This window comes from Zalophus californianus, chromosome 7, assembly GCF_009762305.2.
Source record: "Zalophus californianus isolate mZalCal1 chromosome 7, mZalCal1.pri.v2, whole genome shotgun sequence".
In the NCBI taxonomy this organism is placed as follows: Eukaryota; Metazoa; Chordata; class Mammalia; order Carnivora; family Otariidae; genus Zalophus; species Zalophus californianus.
The window spans coordinates 73625154-73644040 of NC_045601.1; the positions used below are offsets into that span (position 1 = coordinate 73625154).

Here is an 18887-nt window from a genome sequence, read left to right on the forward strand (position 1 = left end):
TTTTTCAGTTTGGGTGATTTTTATCGATCTATCTTCAAGTACACTGATTCCTCCCGTGACTGTACTGATTCTACTGATGACGCAAGCAGGCATTGGAGGCATCCTTCATCTCTCTTAAAGTGATTTCCTAGCATTTCCATTTCATTCTTTCTTATAGTTTCCATCTCTCTCCTGATATTACCCATCTAATCATGCATATTGTACACCTTTTCCACTAGATCTTTTGACATATTAATCATTTTAAATTTCCTACCCAATTGTTCCAACATCTATGTTATAGCTTGGTCTAGTCTGTCTGGTATTTTGTCTCTTGAAATCGTGTTGTATTTTTCTCTTGCTTCTTTGTATGCCCTGTAGTTTTTGTTGAAACCTAGATGTATTGTGCAGTACAATAGAAACCAAAGGAAATAGATTTTATGCATGGAAATGGGCATATCTTTTCTTCTGCTAGGCCTTTAGTATGGGGGGCGTTGAGTGAATTTAGTCAGAAATTTAAATGGGTGTGGAGGATGTTGTTACTCAGGTTATACTCAGTGCACCATATGTTTCAAATTCCCATAGAATTACTTTGTATTTAGGGTGGTGGGGTAGTTTGCCAGAGGCTTTTCCTCAGTGTCTGCCCCACCCTCACTTTTAGGTCTTTCCTTTGTTCCTGTGCCTTGGATAGGTCTTCCTGCATTCCCATGCCCTTCTCCAGGCAGTGGACTATTAGCTGTTGATTCTTAGTCTGTGTTTTAGGGGTTGAGGGAAATGTTTACTCTTGCTCTAAAATTAAGTCTCAGTTTTAGGCACGAACTGTGTCACTGGATTGTAAGGCTGGGGTCTTCTTGGTGATGAAGAAGACCCAGCTCCCAGCTGTAGAAGACCTCTAATGGTCTAGGATAGAAGTGTTCTTGCCCCTCCCTCAGAGAGATTTCTCTGTTCCCTTCCACCAGCTCTAATGGGTCTTCACACAAAAATATGTAAATATTATGAAATGATTGGCACAATAAGGTTAGTTACATCCATTACCTCATATAGTCACCTCTGTGTGGGGGGCAGGGATGAGAATATTTAAGATCTACTCTCTTTGCAACTTTCAAGTATACCATACAGTATTGTTAAGTATAGTCACCATTTTATACATTAAATCCCCAGAACTTATTCATTTTATACCTGAAAGTCTGTACCCTTTGACCAACATTTCCGCACTTACCCCACTCCACAAGCCCCTGGAAATCACCAATCTATTCTTTGTTCCTATGAGTTCAGTTTTTTAGATTCTACATACAAGTGAGATTATTCAGTATATTTTTTTCTAGGCCTAACTTATGTCACTTAGCATAATGCCCTCCAGGTACATTCTTGTCACAAATGGCAGGATTTTCTTCTTTTTTATGGCTGAATAATATTCCATTATAGACATGGAATGCCATTGGAATTTTGGTAGGGATTGCATTTAATCTATAGATGGCTTTGGGTAGTATGGACATCTTAGCAATATTAATTCTTCCAATCCTTGAACATGGGATATCTTTCCATTTATTGATGTCTTCTTCAATTTCTTTCATCAATGTCTTTCAGATTTCAGCATACACAAAACTCCTTGGTTAAATTTATTTATTTTTTCACTTCCTTGGTTAAATTCATCCCTAAGTATTTTATTGTTTTTGATGCTACAGTGAATGGACTTATTTTCTTTATTTCTTTTTCAGATAGTTCATTGTTAGTGTATAGAAACAAATTTTTGTGTGGCTTCTTTCACTTAGTATAATGTTTTCAAGTTTCATCTATGTTGTAGCATGTATCAGAACATCATTTCTTTTCATGGCCAAATAATATTCCATTGTGTGGATCTACCCTTTTAATTCATTTATCAGTCAATGGATATTTGGATTGTTTCCACCTTTTGGCTATTATAACACTGTTATAAACATTCATACGCAAGTTTCTGGATGAATTATGCTTTCATTTCTCTTTGGTACATATCTAGGAGTGAAATTGCTGGGTCATATGTTAAGTCTTGTGCAATCATTTAAGGAATTGACAGATTGTTTTCCAAAGCAGCTATGTACTCTTTTACATTCCCACCAGCAGTGTATAAAAGTTCCAGTTTTTTCTCATCCTCACCATCACTTGTTATTTCTGACATTTTGATTCTAGCCATCCGAGTAAATATGAAATGGTATCTTATTGTGCTTTTGATTTGCATTTCCCTGATGGCTAATGATATCAGGCACCTTTTCTTGTGCTTATTGGCCATTTATATGTCTATTCAGATATTTTGCCCAGTTTTAATTGGATTGTCTTTTTATTATTGAATTATCAGAGTTCGTTATCTACTATTGATACAAGCCCCTTATCAGATACATGATTTGCTAAATGTGTGTAATATTTTATTTGGCAAGTTTTAGTAACTATCTACGTGATCATCATCTCTTTTTAGACACATTTTCTATATTCAAGTTAACTTCACCATGCTTTGTAATTAAATACTACAAATTAAATCCATTGGATACATATTTAGTATTATGCTTTCTCTTATTAACATTTCTATTAGATACATGCATACTGTACACAGCCAACACATGGAGGTGTTAATGGGTAGGAGAGGGTAGCTCTGGGGCTAGAGGTTCTGGGTTCTAACACTGGTTCCACTACTTATTTGTTGTGTTACTTAGGATGTTACTTCACCTCACTGAGTCTTAATTTCCCTCATCTGTAAAATGAGGCTAAGGATAATACCTACCTACTATATGGTAAAGTAATAGTGATTAAATTAAGCAAATGTAATAATGACTTAACCATAACTTCATACAAAAATATTAATAGTATTATGTTTGTTATTGTTATTATCATGTTTACTTTGTTCCAAGTAATGTATATATTTTATAGATATCATTTAATTTAATCTTCAGAACAATTATATGAAGTTGGTATTATCACAGATAATATTTTCCTTTTCTTAATATGCATACACAATTTTAAAATATCATTGTTATATAATCCAAAGAAGCACATTCAATAACAATTGCCTACCTAAAGATAACTACTGGATTAGAATATTTGTAAGACATATTTAAATTTTATTTCTCAAGATCCTGGTTTGTCTACCTGGTCTTGTGGATTCATTACTTAATCATAGTATGACTTAAAGGAATTCTTCATTTGTTTAATAAAGAATATTGACAGTGTTTGTTTGGATTCCTATCAAATTCTTCAGCAAACATTCACTCTTTTATTTGAATAGATTTTCATTGTCTTTACTCAAACACATTTTAGTGATTTATATTCTCTCATCACGTTAGTGAAATAAATGTTAAATGATTAACCAAAATGTTTATTTTAAAAAGTGACCAGATGAAAATATTTCAGGAGACAGAAATTTTGGAACAGCACATATTCAAAGAGAAAGAAGGAAAAATCTTTTTGGTATGTAGTATTAAATTCCACTGTCCCTGAAAACAGTCATCAAGTCCTTTACGCCTGCTCAATTTATAATTTATAGATAGCAATGGAGAGCCAATTATAAAAGCATATTTTGGAGGGTTGCTGGAAATTTGTATTGGCAATTTTAATTATTACCAGATATATTATTGTATGTACAGGCTATTTTGCTTTTGGATAAATAATGTATATGCTCTGACTCAACCAATTATTTGAGCACCAAACACTGAGGTGAATGCTATCATATTATTGTCATAATATTTCATTTATTCCCAAGAACAATGCACAGAGGTTGGTTTTATTATTACTTTTCTTTTATAAAGAACAGAAAACAGAAATTCAAAGAGGTCACATGTCTTGACAAAAATTCTTCAATTTCAAATATTTAAGAAAAATCTATTCTGTTACTTCTCCACCAGGAGGTGATGGAAGTCTTAATTAGTGAGTAGAATGCCTTTCTTTTTGCCCCCCCTTTTTTTTTCCACTTTTCAGACACTTTTAGTTTAAGAGGAAACTATTTCTCTTTCTTCCTTTTTTTTTTTTTTTTAGAATTTCAGCAACAGTATTTTTATTTGTAAATCATGCAAAGGCCTATGAAATAGGTTTTCTTAGAACAGACCCATCTTGGCTAACTCAGTAGCACAATTCAAAAGTGAAAAATTAAGATATATTCTTTGTACAGAAGAGTCTTCAATAAACCCAAGGAATGTTTTCCACCAAGATACAAACTAGACCCTAGTTTTGCACGCAAAGGCTGATGACTTTTATCACACACCAAGATTTGCTTTAATAGTTAAGGGACAGCAGTCAGGCTAGCAAAAAGTCACCCAAGACAACAAAACATTTCCATGAGAGTAGTCATTTATTAACTGACCAGATTACAAAAATAATCATGGCAGATACCTTAGTTCATCCTTCTAATAAGCCTATTGATCTGGTCTTCCCTGTTACCAGCATCTCCACCTTCTACAAAATGGGTGGTCTTTTTCTTCATTCCCCCTCGTGGAGAAGATAATTTGAAGGGACATAAAAAGTTGTTTGCTTCTTTGAAACGTTTTCCAACAGTATAGATCTCGTGAATCAGATCCTCCATGCAGATGATGCCATATTTACCATGAGATCGGGCAATCAATGTGTTATCTGTCAGGGCAATTCGCTTCTTGTTGATTTTGCCATAACCACGCTTGTAGATCAATTCATTCACCGACTTCAGATTTGGGTACCCCCATGCTATATAAGGTTCCACAATCCTTAGCATGTTAACTGAAGCCTTGTTGAGTTTAACAAAGGTGCCATTGAAGATCTGGCGAAGGCGAAGAAGCTGCAAAACCTTTCAAACCTTTGGGCTCACACCATTGATACCTCTGATCTTGATGACAAATGCCAATTTGGGTTCCGCAGGTACGTAGAAGTTGCCAGCTTTTCTTGCCATCCTTGCCATTCGAACCTCAGTTCTGTACATCTGCCTATATTCCTTGTGGTAATGCTTAGCTTTTTCATAGATAAGCTTCCTTCTTGCCTTTCGAAGCGTCTTCTGAGCAAACTTCTTCCTCAGACGCTTGATCTTCAACTCTGCGAAATTCCTTCACTTCTTCTTAAGGGTTTCTGGCACAGCAGGAACCTTCTTTTTTTTCTCTTCTGCACCCTCCATGGTTCCAGCCGGAAAAGCGAAACTATTTCTCTTTCATCCTCAAATAATCCAGTTGTTTTCTCTCTCTGGTATTCTATAGCGGTGGTTCTCCGAGTACGGTCTTGGATTGGCAGCAGTAAGTATTACCTGCGAACTTGCTAAAAATGTAAATATCCCCGACCAATTGAATCAGAAATGAAGGTGGGGGTATGTGGCTATAGAAATTGCTCTATAGAGATCACTCTGTAGAAGTTGATCTATATGATCACTGTCATTCTTAATTCCAAATTTGTTGACCTTAGTCCTCATGTAACTTTCCTCTTTGGTGGCACTTAGTAGAATTCACCACTACCTTAATCTTAAAACTGTCTTATGTTGTTTTCTAGAACACATTTTTATCTGATCACTTCTTCTGAGAAATCCTCACTAGCTCTCCTCTTTATTCCTTAATAAGATTTCCTAAGGTTTGGGGCACCTGGGTGGCTCAGTCATTGGGCATCTGTCTTCGGCTCGGGTCGTGATCCCAGGGCCCTGAGATAGAGCCCCGCGTCGGGCTCCCTGCTTGGCGGGAAGCCTGCTTCTCCCTCTCCCACTCCCCCTGCTTGTGTTCCCTTTCTTGCTGTGTCTTTCTCTGTCAAATAAACAAATCTTAAAAAAAGAAAAAAAAAGATTTCCTAAGGTTCCTAAATTCTCTTTTCACTTCTGTTCATGCTTATGATTGTTCATTCCTTCAGCTCCCACAGCTTCAAGTATCACAGATGCTGCTGACTTCCAAATCTCTATCTCCTCCCTAGGCCTTTCTAGTAGTTGAATTATTTAGTCATTAACTCAGTATACTTTTGTTACTGTGCGGTGGGCACCAATGAGCACCAGTGAGCACCACTGAGCACCATTTGCTAAGGACAGCAGAGGAAAAAACACTAAACCTTGATATTCTTTAGGCCTTATCCTAACATGCTCTGATGTACTAAAATCACCTTTCTCCCTAAAATTGATTTTCCTTTTGAGTCTGATATCAGTATCATTACCCACATTGGAACTGACTACTCCCTTTCCCTCATCCCACATATACAACCAACCGCCCTAAGTCTTCTTGTTTCTTTAAAAACATATCTCACAAGCATCTCTCTCTCTCATGGGCAATGTTTTGAGATCTGTTCTCATGTATACTGTAGTAGATCATAGTATATAATAATGCAGTAGATTCCTATGATTATTTTCCCATTCAGTATATCTTTCACAGTGTTGTCTGATTTATTTCCCTAAGATTAGAGATTATGTCCTATCTATGTCCATCTTAGAATAACAAATAACCATAAGAAACTCTTAATTATAAGAAACAAACTGAGGGTTGCTGGAGGGAGGGGGGAGTGAGGTGGGAGGATGGGGTAACTGGGTGATGGACATTAAGGAGGGCATGTGATGTAATGAGCACTGGGTATTATACAAGACTGATGCATCACAGACCTGTACCTCTGACACCAATAACACATTATATGTTAATTAACTGAATTAAAATAAAACTTAAAAAAAAGAATCACACAAATAAACAAATAACACACTTCAATGTTCCCAACTGCTCCCAAAGACCAAAATCTTAAATAAAACATTGAAAGTCCTTCTAAATGTGGCTTCAACTTCCCTTTCCAGCCACAAGTCCTAGCCTCCCCGTGCTACTTCCCCAATATGCTACACACTCTGACCCTGCCATGACTCTCATGTGTCCCTACAAGTGACTTGACCAGCACTTGTGCCTGTGGTAGTATCCCACATCAGGACCCAGCTCCAATGTCACATTTTCCGTGAAACCTTTCCCACTTCTCCTAACAGCCTCACTCCAACACCCGACAAAACAATAACTCCCTCTTTCATACTCCTAGAATATGTTGTTGATGTCACAGACAACGTCCCACTGGATTTTAAAAACTTGAGAGCAAGAATTATCCTGATTTATCTGTGTATGCCTGACATTTAGCTCAGAACTTGGCATATTAGTTAAGTGTTTAAAAAAGAGATGGGGAATTGATCTACCCAGTTTAAATATGTTTGATTTCCATGGTGCAACTATCTGGGGGCAGAAAAAGTTGTTAAACAGATTGTTCTACCTTCTAGATGCAGGCCCACTGAATTAGAAAGAGGTGGAGCTGACAAGGTAGGCAATCTTATAAACACGGTCCTCATAGGCTGGTAGTTGTGGTCTCCTAGATGTTGGCACATATAATCATAGCTCTTTGTGGTGATTCTTGTTTTTTGTTTGTTTGTTTTTAAGATTTTATTTGTTTATATGAGAGAGAGCAAGAGCGGGGGGAGGGGCAGAGGCAGAGGGAGAAGCCGACTCTGCTGAGCAGAGAGCCCCATGCGGGGCTCCATCCCAGGGTCCTGGGATCATGACCTGAGCCAAAGGCAGAGGCTTAACTTGCTGAGCCAGCCAGGTGCCCTGATTCTTGTTAATCACACAAAGATTAAATCACATTTTAAATTCTCAGTTTAAGGATTAAGAAAGTAAGCTATGTTTTGTTAAATAAATACTTTTTTAAAAAAATAAGGATTTTTAAATTGAACTTACATTGGTTAGGATTGGGTTCAGCAAATAAATGAAATACCAAAATAACACTCTCTTTAAATATACAGAATCTCGGGGCGCCTGGGAGGCTCAGTCAGTTAAGTGTCTGACTTCAGCTCAGGTCATGATCTCAGGGTCCTGGAGTCCAGCCCTGGGTCGGGTCGGGCTCCACACTCAGTGGGGAGTCTGCTTGTCCCTCTCTCTCTGCCCCTCCCCCTGCTCATGCTCTCTCTCTCGCAAATAAATAAAATCTTAAAAAATAAATAATAAAACCTTTTTTAAAAAGGTACAGAATCTTATTTCTTTCCTACATACCCGTCCTGATCTTGCAGCCTAGTGTGGCACATTGAGTCCACGGTGAAAGGGACAGAGACTTTATCTGTCTTGTCCCTGCGCATTTCAGGGCTTCCAATTCTAAGGCAGCTAAAGATAGTAATGGTGGAGCCCTAGCAATTATGTCCCCATTCCGGTTCTTTCCCTTTCAGGCTTCCCAGAAGATGTCACACCATCTCTGCTTATATGCTACTGCCCAGAACTCAACAAATGACCACTCCCGGTGGCAAGGAGGCTGGGAAACGCAGTTTCTCTTTCACAGCTAGAGACTGTGGTTCTACTACTAAAGGAGAAGGAGAAATGGAGGCTGCAAGACAACCAGTATCTTCTTAACCAGCATTTTTTAGCTTCTTTTTTTCTGAAGCATTCCCCAATATGCACTTTCACAATCTCATCCTCTAACCATGACCCATAAAGGAAGCATCACAGTATTTGAAAGATGAGTCAACCTCCCATGTCTGTATCAGTAAAATGTCAAAGTAGAAAACAACTTTGAAAACACCTATTCCAGTGACAGTCCCTAAATTCTTTGTTATTAGTTCAAAAAGAGAGAAGATCAAAATTGAGAACAAACACTTTAAGATTTACAACACTTTGACATTTCTGAGACATGCAAGCCCATGATCAATAGAGTCATCTCACTGAATTGAGTGTACACCGGTTCAAGTGTCACTTAATTTATTTGGTAAGTCATATGTGGCACAAGCTGAGTGTATGTCATTATACCGAGACCATGGGTCAGTGGGTTGGAAATGGAAAAAAAAAAAAAAGGCCTTCGTAGAGAATTTGAGAGGCACTGGGCTCCATCAATTTAAAGGAAGCACTAGGGCCAGAAGGTGGGGTTCCTGGTTTCTGCTCCAGCATTAGCTGCCTTGGTCCTGCACTGCTCTCAGACACTGGCACTCATGCCATCCACCCACATTTCTGACCACCCGGGGAGCTCCAGAGCCATTTCTCATCGGAGCTCTAAACCTGCTGTGTGTGCTTCTGAAACCTGACTGGCTTCTCTGTGTCTGGACTCCAGTATTCGTGGGATGGGACCTATATACTTGGGTTCTGTGGCCATCTCACACCCACCATTTGTCTCCATTCTTGTCCTATCCTCAAAACCATTCTGGATCCTGCTCCAAACCACATAAACTATAGAAAATTGTGATCTTAACTCTCACCCCGCTTTGAAGATTCCCATTGCCTAAAAGCACCATTGCAGTGCTCTTTCTTCCTCAAGACACACACACAATGGGGAAAGCAGTGCAGACACAACCCACTCTCTTTTATTTATTTTTTATTTTTTTTAAGATTTTACTTATTTATTTGACACAGAGAGAGAGAACACAAGCCGGGGGAGCTGCAGGCAGAGGGAGAGGGAGAGAGCCCTACGTGGGGCTGGATCCCAGGACCCTGGGATCATGACCTGAGCTGAAGGCAGACGCTTAACTGACTGAGCCACCCAGGCACCCTGCCACTCTCTTTTAAGTCAATGGTCACCCTCTACTAATCTGACCAAGTTGTTGAATTCACTGAGTTACTGCTGAATTTTTTTGAAAGTTTAGCTTTGGTGATTGTTCACACCAGTAGTTTCCATGGATGATTTGATAGAGGAGCTCACTTATCAGTTTCCTATGTGAGTCACATTTCAGATGCTGAAGCAATTCTCCAAGACTCAACATGAAGATGTGAGTGGATGAGCTTCCTTTTAAACACATTTTATAGCCTTTTCTATTTCTGCAGGTGTATGCCCTGCCCCTGCCTCTACCTCTGCTGGTAAAAAGTCTCTTTACAAACTCTCCTCCACTGGGTAAAAGATATATGCTTGCTGGTTTCCTGCAATTGGTAATTTGGCAAATTGATTTTCAGAGAAATGATCTAGTGTCTCCACCAAGTGCCACAACCTACTGTAGTTAAATTATGTTTCCATTCACATAGTAAATGATTTCAGCAGCTGGAAGCAAATTTTTAGGAAAAAAAAGGTCTTCATCCAAATTACTCTTTTTACATATACTTGTGGTGCCAAATAGCATACCAAATAGCCACCTCCACCCAAAAGTGTTTTTTCCTGCACTGCAATAAAAGAGTCCTGGTAGCTTGCGTGTAGAGGAGGGGGTGGGGGACAGATGAAGAAGAGAGAGTTGAGAATGCAGAACTAAGGCTTCTCTTTCTGCCTTTACCTTGATGGAGCACTTCACCATTTTAAAGCACTCTCAAAGATGCTGTGTCATCGGATCCACACAATCAGTTAACATATTTGCCAGGATCCGCAGTGCTCTGTTTTTCAGTTGAGGTAAAGGAGGCTTATAAAAGTTAAAGAACTTCCCCCAAAGTCACACAAGCAGTAGTGAAAGGAACTGCACTAGAAACAACCTCTCAACTCTTACTCCTTTACTTGGCCCTGACTCCTACTTGGACATTTTTTATACTTCCACCGAAAAGAGTATCAGCCAACTACTTTTACCTATGTTTCCTTTAGGTATTTTCATTAGTTCGCCTCAGACCATGCTTTTCCTGCCCTTTTAATACAGTTAATTTATTTTTTATTTTTCACACGGTTCATATGGCTATAAACTCTTGAAGGTGAAGGCCAGGTCTTCTCCATGGTCAGCATAGTTCACAACTTGTCTCTGGCATTCAATGGATCTCCATTTAGTTCCTCTCTGTGGCTAGACCTTCCTTGGGTGCTTTAAATAGTGAATACTAACCAATCAAGCAGTTTCTAAGGTTCTGGCAGAACTTCTAAGACCTGCTCATGTATAAGTTCAGGAATGAGAATAATATGTCAGGCTGTTTTAAACAATAAATGCAACTGTTCTAAGAACAGACAACACAAAGGTTTTTTTTTTTCTAATCTCTTTGAAGACTGGAAATACAGATCAATGTACAATGTCCATCATCTCCCCTAGAAGCTGAAGATTTCAAGTTTTCTCCTCTTAACTATACATCTCATCTGGAAAATTTGATCTGACTGGTGTTGAACCAAATATCCTAAAATGGTATTACAAAAACTGTTCATTGAGAAGGTAAAATGCAAAAGCGTGTTGGGGAAAGAACTTAACAAGAAGGCTGCAACCACTTTAGAAGTGTAAAACTCCTTCCACAGGGGAGTTGGGACACTAAAACTTCCATCAAAGCACATGAAAATGACATCAGTGGTCTGTTATCCCCTCATAAATGGGCCAGACCTGGGCAAAGACGTTTGAGCAATGTCAGCCCTTGTCAAATCCATAACAAAGTTTGACATCTGTTAAATCATTAAAGATACAAATAAAATGCTAACCAAGACAGAGAAGGAAGGGAGAGTGCTGATAGTATGTATTAGGACCAAAAGTAAAGGCCAGAAAAGACGTGATTAATTCCTGGACTTTGGAATATCACCATAGGTTGTTGGCTAAACCTTCCCAAGTTCCAAGTCACTGGAAACAACTCTGGTAATAAAAAGACTATGGAAATCTGTAATAGATGGATTTAGGGCTTTTCACACTGATATGGCTCTTTCTACAATAAGGGGATATGCTTTGGCTCCTTACATCCCCATCTTCCTCCAGATACCTGGTTTCAATTTCACAGAATGTAATTCTCCCTGACCTCAAAGAGAACTTTGTCCTTGAACTAGCTCCATAGAGCAAAATCCAAATATTGGCCTATGGTATTCATCTTAGTTTTTGTACCTGATTAAATAGTGTTTTCTATTTTCCTTGTCCTTTGAGTATGGGGCATACTAGTCTGGAAGTTCTCTTGTCCAGCAAAGAGAGGAGTTGCCCTTCAAAACTTGTGACAGAGAAAAAGCTACTTAGACATCAAGTAGCTTGTTTTACTTTCATTTTCCTGGGAAAAAAAAAAAAGGAAATACTACATTTCCCAGAGTCCTCTGGAGGTACACAGTGCTATGGGATTGATTTCTAGCCAACAGAATGTGACCGGAAGTCACAAGTGTCATCTCCAGGCTGAGGTAATTAAGAATGGGTATGCTTTCCCCACACATCCTCTCTTTCCTTTCCACCATCAAACTTGGAAGTCAAGTCCTAAATGACATAGCTACAAGAAGAGGTCAGCCTAGGTCCCTGAGTTACAAGTTGGAAGAAAGATGCCACCTCACCCACATGGGGATCTTAAGTAAGTGAGAAGTAAACTAGTATTGGGTTATTCCACTGTTACTCAGAGACTGTAGTTAGTATTCATGTCCATGACTAATAAACAACTTTTAGAATGTTGAAATTTTCTAAAATAAGTTTAAGTGTGAGGCTTACATAATAAATGCACTGTAAATGGATGGAGATGAATATGCATCCAATTGAGTTCAAGGAAACCTAACTGGCCCAAAGGGGAACAGATTCCAGACTTTATATGTGGGTAAATGGGGACTTCTTGCAGCTACAAAGGCGCAAAAGAGGAGAGGTGCACAGGGAGTACCATTCCAAACCCTTGGACCTGCCAATCAAGGAGGGGGCCTTTATTTTTTTTCATTTATTTATTTATTTTTAACAAGCTTTAGTTCACTTTATTTTTCTTGTATAAAACTAGGTGGTGGCCGCAGCTGGAGCCTGAGTCCTCTGCATGGAGACTGGTGTGGGTCTTCACAAGATGGTCAGTGAATTCCTGTTATGGAGACTTGGTGAACACCATCTCCTCCCAGATGTCAGGGGTGAGACAGCTGTAGATCTTGGAGATGGCAGCAAAAGTGGCATTAGCAAAGTTCCCCAGGGTGGCAGTGCAGCCTCTGGCCAAGGTGTGACAGTCGTTGATGCCAGCCATCATCAGTAGCTTCTTGGGCACAGGGGCTGAAACAATGCCAGTGCCTCTGAGGGCAGGGATGACACGCACCAGCACAGAGCCACAGGGGCCAGTCACCTTGCATGGGACAGTGTGGGGCTTGCTGATCTTGTTCCCCCAGTAGCCTCGCCTCACGGGGACGATGGAAAGCTTGGCCAGGATAATGGCCCCACGGATGGCAGTGGCAACCTCCTTGGAGCACTTGACACCCAGGCCGACGTGTCCGTTGTAATCTCCGATGGCAACAAATGCCTTGAACCTGGTCTGCTGGCCAGCACGGGTCTGCTTTTGCACAGGCATGATCTTCAGAACCTCGTCCTCGAGGGATAAGAAATCAATGATCTCAGATTCCTTGACAGGCAGAGAGAAGAGATAGATCTCCTCCAGGGACTTGATTTTCATGTCCTTTACCAGGCGGCCCAGCTTGGTGACGGGGATCCACTCCTTGTCCTCGGCATTGAATCCGCAAGCTCCGCGGCCTTGACCCCGGCCCCCGCCACGGCCACCACAATGGCCCAGAATGCCACTGCCGAAGCCACCGCCGAAGCCGCCGCGGTCTCCCATTCCAGGGCCTCCAGGGCCTCCAGGGCCCCCAGGGCCCCCAGCCTCCTGCAGCACCGGCGTCATCCGCCATTTGGTGTTCTCTTGGAGAAGAAGCAAGGAGGGGGCCTTTGGAAGGAATAGCCAGAGTGCACTAACTCACGAAAAGGGACTTCCACTGCTGTGTGTGGGTGGGGCTGGGAAAGGAAGAAGGAGAATCCACAGCAGGAGGAAAAGGCAAGTAATCTGGACCACCACAGCTCAATTCAATACAGGTAAGCAGGCAAGCTTCAGCAGGGCCTCCAGCGTGCAAAACCCAAGGGTGTACCCAGGCCTGGAGATGAGAAGTTGGGATGACCATGAAGAGCGTTTCAGTAACTTGGGGGCAGTGTGAGCAATGGCAGCAGAAGCTCCAGAAGCACCAGTCTTCCAAGGCAGAAGAGCAGGAACGTTGAGCCAGCTGGGGCAGGCTGAGGCTCTGGGAGGGCCACGGCATGAAGGGAGGCTTGGAGGAGCTCCGGTTTAAGGTAAGCGTTGAGGACTGAGGAAGGGGCAGGGCTGCAGGCCCAGTGATCCAAACAGTGCAAGAAGCAAGGAAATTGTGAGAATTTACTGTATCCTTCTCCTACCAGGACTGTTCTAGAAGACAGTTTACTGGTTCTGCATATAGCCATATTCTAGAATCCATTAAAGCCAGAAGAGGAATCCAGATGCACACATTTTAACAGGATGTGGCTGTCTTCTCACTCCTCCTTTCCACCTCCCTTTCCCTGGGAGAGCTTCAGGGAGTTGGCAAACATGAACAAGAAAATCATGCCACAGGAATAGGCAGGCCTTGCTGGTCCCCCTTCATGGGATGGGTAGACCCCATTGCCGGCTGCCTACCACATTGCTCATACCTACTATCTACACTCACGAGGGGAAAAAATTTCTTCCTCATATGCCTCTCTCTTTTGTCATCATAAAGCCTGTTTTCCTTCTGTCACATTCTGTGCATCTGCTAAGGAAAGGGGCTGGATATTTGTTGTAGATCATTTGGCCTGTACCCCACAAATGAGAAACACAGGCTTAACTGTGCACCCGGGCTGACATGGAGATAAGACAGCAGGACTTGTGCACCAGCCCTCCAAAAGTTTAGCCTTCCTCTTTTACCTCAAGCTAGCGGATGTTATGAATAAAGGGTAAGATTTTATTCACTCAAAAATATTTATTGAGTACAGTGGTGCAAAACACTGGAATAGCTCTTTTGGAAACTCTAATGTAGACATTGTTCCTGCACCCGTGGGGCCGGCTTATGGTATGACAGAGGAGATAAGAAATAGTTTCCAGTAAGTTTAATGTAAGGAAGAATGTATTATGTGCCCAAAAGATGAAGAAACAAAATGCCGTGAGGGCTAATTCAGAGGAAGAGGAGATTACTCTCAGTTGGATTCAGGATCATAAAGTATCGGTGTATGCGGCATACATCATCTAAATACTTCAGGTGGAAGCTAAGGCTGTTAGATGATGACACAAGTTCATGAAGCCAGTGATGGAGCCAACAAAGCCTTGAGCCCCTTTCTTCCGAATCCAAGTCTTTGCCCACCCTGCTATGCTATGCTGCTTCTTGGCAGCTTAGTCAAGGGGCTGCCTGAAACAAATTACCTGCTGTTCTAGATTCAGCCAATCAATGCATCAACATGAGGAAGTTCAAGAGCTTGGGAAGCTTACCAATCTAGCAGAGCAGGTCAAAGGCATACATGTGCATTTCCATACTCTTCTAAGATACAACTAACCTCAGAAAACGTAGAGAATATGTTAGATACACTAGATTGATATATTTAACCCATTATCAACCTGCAAGATTTAGCAGGAGGAGAAGGGTGACAGTTTAGTGGGTATTGAGCAGATGAAAGAGGGAAAAGGGACAAAAAGAGAAGATCTCAGAGGCCAGTGGTCTGGATAATCTTAGGTGGTAGATCCAGGACAGAGAACTTGTCTCCATAAAACCTAGAACCAGTGCTGGGTTCTCAACAAGTACTCAGTTTAAAAGGTCTACACAGTAAGAGACAGAGTGAGGGAGGATGGGGGAAAGGGGAGTGTCACTTGGTGTTTTGCTCCTGGTCCCAACCCCCTACATTTAATGGAATACTGACTTTCTGTAGTGACCTGTAAAACCTTCATGCTCCCATCCCCCTCCAACATAATACTCAGAGATCTGTCTACCTCCTCTTGGAACTCATTCATGCAGTGACTTATCCCAATATCAAGTGAACCTGACAACTGCCATTCACTGGTGATTAGGAGTGGGACTGCTGTCCAGAATCCACAAGACGACCTGCAGCCTCAGGGACTGAGCCACCCCTACCTTTGCTGCTGTAGGGCAATGCCTGTCTTACTAACATCCCCTTCTCTTTCCAGAAACTTAACCACTATGGGCAAGTAAGGAGAGTAAGGGAACTCAGAGACCTTGTTCATTTAACTCGACTAACAGATTTGCAAGTCCAAACTTTGGTATTCTTATTTGCTCTGAAGCCCCAAAGTAGTAGTACCCAAAATATAGTAGAATACTATATTGCTGTGGAAAAGGAGAAAGGAAACTAACCTTTGTGTTATGTTTATGACAATAAAAAACAGCAGTAATAACCTAACACTTACAAAAAAAAAGTCCCTTAGTGCCAGGCTCTGGAATACCCTCTCTATAAGCCTATGGGATAGACTGTCCCCGTTTTATAAAGAAAACTGGCTCTCAGAGAGAGAGATTAAGTGCCTTGCCAAGGGTTACAGCAGAATCCTAAGTGCAGAAGCCAGCATTGAATTCAGGTCTTTCTGATTCCAAAGTTCCTTCCAGAAACCAAACTGCCTCTATGTAGAGAAAGAGCTTTATTTTAACTGTAACAAAATAAAAATATCCCAGAAGAGTATCCGAGTGTGTGGGGGCTTGTGGAGGAGGGGAGCAGTTGGTCACAAATGGAGCATTTGAGTATCATTGTTATTGCCACCACCACCACCACCTTAGGGAATACCTTGCATACTGTAAGGAACTTCTATGCTTTCTTTTTGTGCTCAGTGGGAATCATGTTTCACTTTTTCTCCTAGGAGGCTCAGAGACAAATTTAAAGTTCCTCTTTAATAACTGTCTAGTACTCCACATACATATCAGCGTTCTTATTTTCTTCTCATCTTGACCCAAGATTGCTATTTCTATTTTAACTTGTTGTAATCACTTATTCATCATTTTTGTATTTATTTCTTATATGGATTCTCATGAGACTCCTCAAAACTTTAGTGGAATAAGGTATGCATGATATTAATTGAAACATAACTTACCTGGATAGAACTTTCATCTGTAGCATCACACAGATTCTTTAGTCCTTTGAATTCTATTGCTAGCAAATCTGAAAAAAAAGAAAAAAAATCAAGACACCATCTGGCTGTCTTTGGAAAGACAGAGGTAATTCAGGTCTTTGATCTGCTCTGCATATGGACTGGGAGAGGGAGAGAGGACCAAATCTCCCTGACACAGACAATCACTTGCTTTATTAAACAAGTGTCTTGTATTATACACAGAGAGTAGTGCATTATGTGGACGCACAAGAAAAAAATATGATGAAAAGTAGATACTGAGCATACTGAGTACTCTGGGTTTCGAAACATTAACGTCACAGCTGTTTCTAATAATTTTTCTCTAACTGCAAGCTTATATCCACAATATGTACTAATGTAACTGTAACTGCCCCAAAATGTTTTTCTTTTTTTTTAAACGGAGTCTTCTTAGAAATAACTATGCAACTGAGAGCCCATAACCATCTTAGATCACTACCCCATACACAGGTTATGTTGCATTATTTTTTGGTCTGCTATGACTGAAGATGGGGCAGTTTGAAACAGCTGACCTACTTAAAAACTTGTGAAATATGCCTTTCCAAACAACAATAACAAAACAAAAGAGAACCTCATTAATGAGAGAAGTCAAGAAAGTTATTAGGTGGTGTGCTCTGGGCTTTTAAATGGCAATGGCAATGGGGGAGAAGTGCATTCCTAACCCATATCTGGGGCGATGGTAATGGTAACAGGTCGTGGGAAGCTGACTGAGAAATCTCTGCTGGCTGCCCCAGGGCTTGGGGAGATTTAAGTCTTCTGTTTGAGGGTTGCCTTATATAATTAAAACTCGGGTTTACCTGCACTCGAGTGCAAAGAAAACGTGTGTTACTCTTCCTTTCAGGTTCCTCCTTCTAATTACCTTTCATTTGCAATTGTCTCCTTCCATCCAGTAGATGCTTCCTTTTCCAGATGGTTTTATATTTTTGTGAAGGGTTGGGAGACTTCTTCCTTTAGAGCCTCCCCGCGTAGGTTTGACGGAGTCAGAAGCCAATGCCTTCTCTGAGGCTGGTTCTCCTGCGCGACTCGGGGTCGCCTTCATTGCGCCCGCAGATCAGGACAACCTACACGACTTCCCTTTCAGCCTAAGTTGCGTGGGCCGGCGCCCAACTCAAGCTTCCGCCGGGGGCTGCGGAGTCCACGGCTGCTGCCCGCGGCGACGAGGTGGGGGGGGGGGGTCAGCTCGGAGCCGAGTACAGGGCGTGGGGCCGGGGCCGAGCCTGAGCCTGCCAGACGTGCCGGGCGAGGCTTCTCGGCCTCGGGCCGGGATAGGGCAGTGCGGCCGACGCTGCCAAGGTCGCCCCGTGCCCCCACCCGGCGCTCCGGCTGCGCCCACCGGCCCGAAGTATGGCGGGCTCCGCGGAGCCTAAACGCCCACGAGCTCCTCCCTGGAGGAGGTCGCAGGCCAGGGCCTGAATTACTTCAAAATTCTGGGCTGGCTGAAAACAGGCACACAGCGGGATAGTTGACAGTCTCTCTGACAATCCCCCTCCCTCCCCACCGGACTATATTACCCCACCACCCAGCGAGCGAGCCCCGCAAGGATTATTATCCCAGTTGTAACTTTGAGGAGGTTAAGGCTGGGACATGGTCAAGGTCACGAAACAAATAACGTGCGGCATCGCGTCGGGAGCGCAGCTCGGTCGGCCGCCACCCCTCTCTGCGCGTCCCTGAGCGCTCTGGAGGGGCGGGCCACTGGCCAGGGCGCAGACAGAGGCCCGAAGTCGGGGGTGGATTCGGGTTTACGCCCGGCGGTGAGGAAGTGGTGGGCGGCTCGGCTGCGGAGGTCGGCGAGGGCCGGGGACCGCGGGGCGGAGCGCGAGAAGGGGCGTGCGTCGCAAAGCCTCCGAGCCACAGAGGCCCAGGCTCTCCCGGACGCGGCTGCAGGACCTCACCAGCGAGGGCGGTGGGCGCCCAACTCCCGGGCGCTGCCCGCAGAAAAGCATGGCCTGCGCTATCCCAGAATTAAAGCTCCCCGCGGAAGGTGGAGGGTTTTAGGTTTTTCACTCTTTGCTCTGTAGCCGAGTTTTTTTAGAGGAATTCTTAATTCAAATAGAAGACAAGAATAGCCTTCTCTCCTCCACTCCATTCCCTCCTCGGCTCTACCGCGGTAACCCAGATAGCCTGAGAAGAATCCACATACGCGCTCGCGCGCACACAGATAGGCACACAAGCAGCTTTCGTTAACCCCGGGGTCCTCCTCGCCTCCAAGGCTGCCCCGGTAGGGTGGTGCGGCTTTAAGGGTCTGGGGAGGTTTTTGAGGGATTTGAT

At 42.4% G+C, this 18887-nt stretch overlaps 1 protein-coding gene and 1 pseudogene across 2 annotated transcripts; both read right to left on the reverse strand.

Annotated features, from left to right (window-relative positions):
- Nucleotides 1-4271: 4271 nt before the first annotated feature.
- On the reverse strand, nucleotides 4272-5086 carry LOC113927278 (annotated as a pseudogene).
- A 7459-nt stretch (nucleotides 5087-12545) lies between these two features.
- On the reverse strand, nucleotides 12546-13350 carry LOC113927115 (40S ribosomal protein S2-like). 2 transcript variants are annotated; one of them, XM_027602754.2, is made up of 2 exons: nucleotides 13335-13350; nucleotides 12546-13288 (listed from the first exon to the last, which is right to left on the reverse strand). In XM_027602754.2, the coding sequence occupies exons 1-2, from the start codon at nucleotides 13348-13350 to the stop codon at nucleotides 12546-12548; spliced, it is 759 nt and encodes a 252-aa protein (XP_027458555.2). The 2 variants fall into 2 exon arrangements, with proteins under 2 accessions (XP_027458555.2, XP_027458554.2); XM_027602753.2 differs by having other exon boundaries at nucleotides 13323-13350.
- Nucleotides 13351-18887: the final 5537 nt, after the last annotated feature.

What these genes read in the sequence shown, in the direction of transcription:
- LOC113927115 (XM_027602753.2), bottom strand. Translation starts at nt 13,350, where the DNA reads ATGGCGGATGACGCCGGTGCTGCAGGAG. An exon ending in TGACGCCGGTGCTGCAGGAG is followed by an intron (nt 13,289 to 13,322) that starts GCTGGGGGCCCT and finishes GAGGCCCTGGAG; the next exon opens with GCCCTGGAATGGGAGACCGC.